Raw genomic sequence first — 6,987 nt, 5'->3', positions numbered from 1 at the left:
GCTTGAGCTCAGGAGTTCAAGACCAGCCTGAGGAAGAGCGAGACCCCATCTCTACTAAAAATAGAAAAACTAGCTGGGCATTGTCATGACTGCTTGTAGTCCCAGGTACTCAGGAGGAGGCTGAGGCAAGAGGATCACTTGAGCCCAGGAGTTGGGGGTTGCTGTGAGCTGTGATGCCACAACACTCTACCCAGGGGGACAGCTTGAGGCTCTGTCTCAAAAAAAAAAAAAAGGGAGAGGGGCACCAGCCCCATATACCAAGGGTGGTAGATTAAACTCGGCCCAGCCAAACTGCAACAAAAAAATAATAGCTGGGCATTATAGCCAGCGGCTGTAGTCCCAGCTACTCGGGAGGCTGAAGCAAGAGAATTGCCTAAGCCCAGGAGTTGGGGGTTGCTGTGAGCTGTGTGACACCACGGCACAAACAAACAAACAAACCAAAAAAAACGGTAATTGTAGCAGGCACCTGCAGTCCCAACTATGTGGAAGAGAATCACTTGAGTCTAAGAGTTTGAGGTTGCTATGAGCTATGATGCCACAGCACTTACCAGGGTTAGTGGCTTAGGCCTGTAAACCTAGTACTTTGGGAGGTCTAGGCAGGCTGATTGCCTGAGCTCAGGAATTTGAGATTGGCCTGAGCAAAAGCAAGACCCCATCTCTATACTAAAAATAGAATAAAGTAGCCAGGTGTTGTGAGGGCCTGTAGTCCCAGCTACTCAGGAGACTGAGGCAGGATGATCACTTGAGGACAAGAGTTTGAGGCTCCTGTGAGCTGTGATGCCATGGCACTCTTAACAAGGGCACCAAAGTGAAACTCTGTCTCTAAATAAATTTAATTTAATTAATTTGTACTCATGTAACAGTTTGCTTATAGATCTCCTACCTAGAACCTCAAAACTTCAAGGGGTGGGGAAGGGAAACATTTTCCAGACTAGCTGGATTAGCTAGGCTCTTGGGTTTTTCACTAGGGTATTCTCTATCAAGGAGCAGTGGTGTGGACTCAGACTCACTCCCCTTTGCTTCTCAGTCCCCTGTGGTGCCTCAGTTCTCCTGAGGCGAGTGGTGAACCATATCCCATTCATTGGCTCCAATCTTTGAGTCCCAATAATCTCACAATGAGAAAATTAATTATGCAGTTTCTTCCTGGCTTAATGTTATGAATTGAGTGGGGAAGCAAGTTGGGCTAACCCCTTTGGTGTCTGGGATCAGAGCATTTAACTTGGTAGAATTAACAGTTTAGGCTCGGCGCCTATAGCTCAACCGGCTAAGGCGCTAGCCATGTACACCTAAGGTGGCGGGTTCGAATCCCCAGCCTGGACCCACCAAAACAACAATGACGGCTGCAACCAAAAAATAGCCGGGCGTTGTGGCGGGCGCCTGTGGTCCCAGCTACTTGGGAGGCGGAGGCAGGAGACTCGCTTGAGCCCAGGAGTTGGAGGTTGCTGTGAGCTGTAATGCCATGGCACTCTACCCAGGGGGACAGCTTGAGGCTCTGTCTCAAAAAAAAAAAAAAAAAAAAAGAATTAACAGTTTAACTGGACATAGCTGCAGTTTAGGCCAGATACTGACTTAGGCCTTGTATTTCTCCTAGGTCGGGCCCTCAGGGGCCGCTTGGCCAATCAGATCCCCCCTGAGATCCTGAACAACCCCCAGCTACAGGCAGCTATCCAGGTCTTGCCTTCTAACTACAACTTTGAGATCCCAAAGACCATCTGGAGGATCCAACAAGCCCAAGCCAAGAAGGGTGAGCCCCTAAGCCAGTGGTTGTCAACCTTCCTAATGCCGCAATGCTTTAATCCAGTTCTTCATGTTGTCATGACCCCCAACCATAAAATTATTTTCGTTGCTACTTTGCTACTGTTATGAATCGTAATGTAAGTATCTGATATGCAGGATGGTCTTAGATGATCTCTGTGAAAGGGTCGTTCAAGGCTCAAAGGGCTCGTGACTCACAGGTTGAGAACCCCTGCCCTAAGCATTGAGCTGTGGTGTGGGGTGGAGAGGTTGTTTGGCCAAAACAGGGGGCAGTGTCCCCACTGCAGCCTCTCCTAGTCTTCCCTGTCTCATGTTTCTGCTCTGTCTTGCAGTGGCCTTGCAAATGCCCGAAGGCCTCCTCCTCTTTGCCTGCACCATTGTGGATATCTTGGAAAGGTGAGGCCTGGGACACTTCAGAGGAAGCAGAGCCAGACCCTCCCCATGCTCATTACAGCCCTGTCTCTTGGCATCATTTTTTCCTTCTGGACCTCTGCCTTCCTCCTTCCCTTCCCACAATCATTTGCACATTAAGGAGAAAACCCCAAACAAAACTCCCTTGTTGCTGAGATCCCTGCTGGTCCATGTAAATCTCCCCTCCCCCCAAAAATTTAGGAAGAGAGATTAATTAGAAGAAAGAAGAAGAAGAAGAAGTTAATTCCACAGACCAGGTGGTAGGACCTGGGGAGAAAGCTAAGAATTCTCAGAGCTGACCCTGAAAAGAGCTGAGGTGTCTGGGGGGAGTACCTCTTTTCTCTGGCACCTTTAGGGGATCAGGGCCAGGATGGGTTTGGCAGAGGGAGAGAGATGCCTAGGAGAAGGTATTCAGTTCCTCTACCCTCCTCATTCTAAGTTTCTTCAATACAATGAGCCATCATTGGGAGGGGGTAAGCACTCAGCCATCTGGAACCAGCTTGGGAACTGGGAGAGGGAATGGAGAAAGGGGAGGTCACCTCTTGCTGGGAACCTCCTACCTCCCTGCTGCTGCCCTCCCCCCACCCTGCTCCCCCAGGCTGCAGCCACAGACTCACTTCCCTGCTCCCACCCTTCTGCCCCTTGGGGATGCTCTCTGGGGCTCAGGCCAATTTGCATACATTTTAATCTATAAAAAATTAAGTGCTCTGGCTGACTCAGAAGCCTGGGCTGCATTCTAAGGAGCTGAATAATCTGCTTCTGTGCTTAGCCTGATTTGGGGAAGGGGGTGGAAGAGGGGGCTGATTGGCAGCAGCTCAGTTTCCCCCCCACCATACCCACAGGGAGAGGATGGGGGACCCCAGTACTGAGCTAGTCTCCATGCTCCAGGTATAGATCTTTTTCAAGTAAGATGATCCTTCTGCTTCATTCCTGTGGCAAGTTTAGGGTTTCAGGGTCTTCCCCACCCACCCCCATCCCCCAGTGATTCACGCCTGGCAGCAGATCCCATGGCAATGTGCTGGCCACAGCCCACTCATCCTGACGCATGAGGCATGTGGGCGGTGCCATGTGCTGTGGGGGAGCCGTGCATGGGTCCCCCATCCTGGGCACCTGGGGTCCTGTCTATGGGTGAAGAGGCAGTGGGGGTTCAGGTGAGAGGGAGTGTATGTGTCTATACGTGTCTAGGAGCACTGCAGTGCTGGGGTGTGGCAACAGGTACCTTGCATGTGTGTGCATGCTCAGTTCTCTGGGGGGATGGATGAGGTGGGGCATTGGGTCTGTGTTTGACCCCATGGATGCCAGGCTGAAGGTTGAGGGTCCCTCCTGCAGTCTGAGCCCAAGCAGAGGATCAGGGTATTACGGAGACCATCCTGGTGCAGCAGCAGTTCTAGGAGCTGCCACCAGGGCTGAGGGAGGCAGCAGCTGTGCTCCTCCTACTCTGTTGGCGGAAGTGGCAGCTGCCAACCCAAGGAATTGAGAGAAGTAGGGATAGAGGAGCTGGGCCCTGAGATACCTCCACATCGTTAGTTCTTTCCCATCTCACCCCTTGTGTCACTGTCCCATTATTCCCCACCCCCATCCCTGTCTCCACAGGTTCACAGAGGCTGAAGTGATGGTGATGGGTGATGTGACCTATGGGGCTTGCTGTGTGGATGACTTTACTGCAAGGGCCCTGGGAGCTGACTTCTTGGTGCACTATGGCCACAGCTGCCTGGGTATGGTGGGCCAGAACACCTGGACCCTGGCAGAGCTGGCAGGGCAGCAGACTGCAGGCTAATCTTCTCCATCAAGGTGTCTTCTTGTCCTGCATGCAGGCACAAAGTCCCTCCTGGTTTCTGGGATTGCCTTGGCCTTTCTGCTCTGCAGGTGGATCTTGCCTTTGGATTTGGTTGCCTTGGAAACTATGCTGCTGTCCCAGATGCGGGTGTCTGAAAGGCTGTTGGTGGTAGAGCAGGCTGGGCCCCTGGCCTAGTGATAGAGAAGGCTGACCAAGAAGGGGCTTGTAGGGGATCTGTGACCCCTTCCTCTCTTACCCCCTTATTCTACCCCCAGGCTGAAGCCACTGGTCTGGCTGCTTAGAGCCCTCCGCCTGGACCAGGGCTTCTGCTCCTTCTAAAATAGTCTCCTGAACTTTTCCCTCCCCCTAGTTCCCATGGATACCTCAGCCCAAGACTTCCGGGTGTTGTATGTCTTTGTGGACATCCGGATAGACACTGCCCACCTACTGGACTCCATCCGTGTCACCTTTCCCCCAGCCAGTGCCCTTGCCCTGGTCAGCACCATTCAGTTTGTGTCAACCTTGCAGGTGAGTGGAGTGAGGGTCCTCAGCATCCTTGGGTGCTGACAGTACCCACTCTTCAGGCTGTCCCTGGATCTTCATGCCAGGTGCTCTAGGCCACTCCTCTGGCCCTGGCCCTTCCTCCTCAGCCCCTTGCTTCCTTTCCCTCATTATCCCCACAGGCAGTTGCCCAGGAGCTGAAAGCTGAGTATCAAGTGAGTGTCCCGCAGTGCAAGCCCCTGTCCCCTGGGGAGATTCTAGGCTGCACATCCCCCCGGCTGCCCAAAGAAGTGGAAGCTATCGTGTAAGTTAAAAGTGGGGGCAAAGTTCCAGAAATATAAGAAATGGGCCCTGGGAAGGAGCCTGAGGTTTGTCATACGGGGAGAAGTGGAGTCTAACACTCTCTACCTGTTTACCCTAGGTCACACTGCAAGGTGGGGACCGAATAGGGGTTAGACTTGAGGCTTAATGTCTCTCTCTCCTGTGCTCAGTACACTATATGGAAGGCTATGCCTGCAGTGGGGGCAGGAATCAGAGGGTCTGATGGGGGGAGGGAGGACTAGAAATGGTGGGAATATAATTGGAGAAGATGGATGGGCACGCCCAGGCTGCAGCCCCATTAATTTAGCATCCGGACAGCTAACAAGCAGAAGCAGCGTGTCTCCTGCCGCCTAATTATTTTAGGTAATGGAAATGCTTAATGTTGTGTGAATGCAGTCAGCCTCAGAGCCGACAGCTCCCCCAGCTGGGACTGGGGAGGGGAGTGCCCCACTCCTAGCTAATGGCAAAGAGAGAGGGAGGGGCATTCCCTGACTCAGTTCTATCCTGGGACTTTGAATGCTGGTCTCACAGGCCTCGCTGTACTCACACAGGACACACCTGCCCCTAGAGGGTCACATCAGGGCCTTCCCTAGCCCAGACCTGGCAGCCCTGCTCCCTCAAGGCATCACCCCTGTGCCAGTGCCAGCATAACTCTGAGCCCATACATATCCTTGGGGGCTTCAAGATGTGTGTTGGAAGCTGGGCACAGTGGCTCACACTTGTAATCCCAGCACTTGGGAAGCTGAGGTGGATAGGTTGTCTGAGCTCACAGGTTCAAGATCAGCCTGAGTCAGAGTGAGACCCTGTCTCTAAAAATTAGCCAGGCCTTGTGTCAAGCTTCTGTAGTCCCAGCTACTTGGGAGGCTGAGGCAAGAGGATCACTTGAACCCAATAGTTTAAGGTTGCTGTGAGCTAAGACACCATAGCACCCTACGCAGAGTGACCAAGTGAGATTCTGTCTCAAAAAAAAACAAAAAACAAAAAAAAAGATGTGTGTTGCAGGCAGAGATACCTTGAGGATTGGCCATTCATCCAAATGGGGTGTGGTCACCAAGAGGGAGAGAAAGACCTGCCATGGGCAGATTATATTCCATGCTCTGGGGTTTCCATGGCTTGAGAAGGTACTGTTACATAATAGCATCTCTTGGGGCATGGTTGGTACAGCTTGGTGGTTAAGTCTCAGATATATTGCTTAATAGCTAGATAACTTTGGGCAAGTTTCCTAATACCTATCCCTAACCCCAAGTTGTATCTTTTGTAAAATGGGGACACCATAGAAATCTTGGAGGATTATTAGAAATGACTGCATGAACTCACAGCAGATAATTAGTGCAGGCCTGCTACACAGAAGGCATAAGTCCAATGAACAGTAACTGTTGTTATAACCCAGGAACTGGACGTGAGAGCTAGTTTGTGCAAATGGTAGTCAGTGTATACCCTTAGACCTCATTTACAGCAGAGATGACACCCTGAACAGTACTTTCCACATCTGTATTGAGCTTGGTAAGAGAGAATCTGCACCCTAACTTCTAAATTAGGATCTCTGGAGCCCCAGGTGGCACTACCGTGGCCTTGACTGCTCCTTTACTCTTTCCCCCAGCAGGTTGGGGTGGGATAGTTAGTAGATTCTAGTATTACATAATTAGAGAGACCTTCCAGTCATCCAATTCAAACTTCTTATTTTACCCGTGAGAAAATCAAGGCCCCAAGAGATAAAATGACAGCTTGTCCCAGTTTATACACAGAGTCAGCAACACAGTCATCACTGGGAACTCAGTCCTCTGCACTTCTAAAAGCCATCCAGTGCTTTTTTTGGTGCCTCACACCACACTTACGGCCTCCTTTCCACATCTTGCAGGTATCTTGGAGATGGTCGCTTCCATCTGGAGTCTGTCATGATTGCCAACCCCCATGTCTCCACTTACCGGTATGGACTAAGCTGGGTTGATTTGGATTCCCTGCCACTGAGGTCCTCAGTTGACTGAAACCTCATTTCCCAGCCACTAAACAGTCCTAAGGGTGTAAGGCACTTGGGGTCAAGATCTGGGCATTAGGGCTCGGTGCCTATAGCACAGTGGTTATGGCGGCAGCCACATACACCAAGGATAGCAGGTTCAAACCCGGCCTGGGCCAACTAAACAATTGCAACCAAAAAAAAAAGGAAAAAATAGCTGGATGTTGTAGCGGGCACCTATAGTCCCGGCTACTTGAGAGGCTGAGGC

General features: G+C 51.3%; 1 protein-coding gene across 1 annotated transcript in view; it reads left to right on the top strand.

The window, feature by feature from the left end:
* DPH1 (diphthamide biosynthesis 1) overlaps positions 1-6,987 on the top strand; it is a 13,681-nt gene that overhangs the window by 2,907 nt on the left and 3,787 nt on the right. The window contains exons 2-7 of the mRNA XM_023518722.1: positions 1,592-1,744; positions 2,088-2,151; positions 3,760-3,881; positions 4,314-4,471; positions 4,627-4,748; positions 6,624-6,692. Coding sequence (XP_023374490.1) covers positions 1,592-1,744; positions 2,088-2,151; positions 3,760-3,881; positions 4,314-4,471; positions 4,627-4,748; positions 6,624-6,692 — 688 coding nt within the window. The remainder of the gene's footprint in view (positions 1-1,591; positions 1,745-2,087; positions 2,152-3,759; positions 3,882-4,313; positions 4,472-4,626; positions 4,749-6,623; positions 6,693-6,987) is intronic.

The sequence above is a fragment of the Otolemur garnettii genome, unplaced genomic scaffold (assembly GCF_000181295.1).
Source record: "Otolemur garnettii isolate 467f Iridium unplaced genomic scaffold, OtoGar3 scaffold00145, whole genome shotgun sequence".
NCBI lineage: Eukaryota > Metazoa > Chordata > Mammalia > Primates > Galagidae > Otolemur > Otolemur garnettii.
Note: the sequence above shows the minus strand (reverse complement) of the source record. Positions and strands in the feature narration are given on the sequence as shown.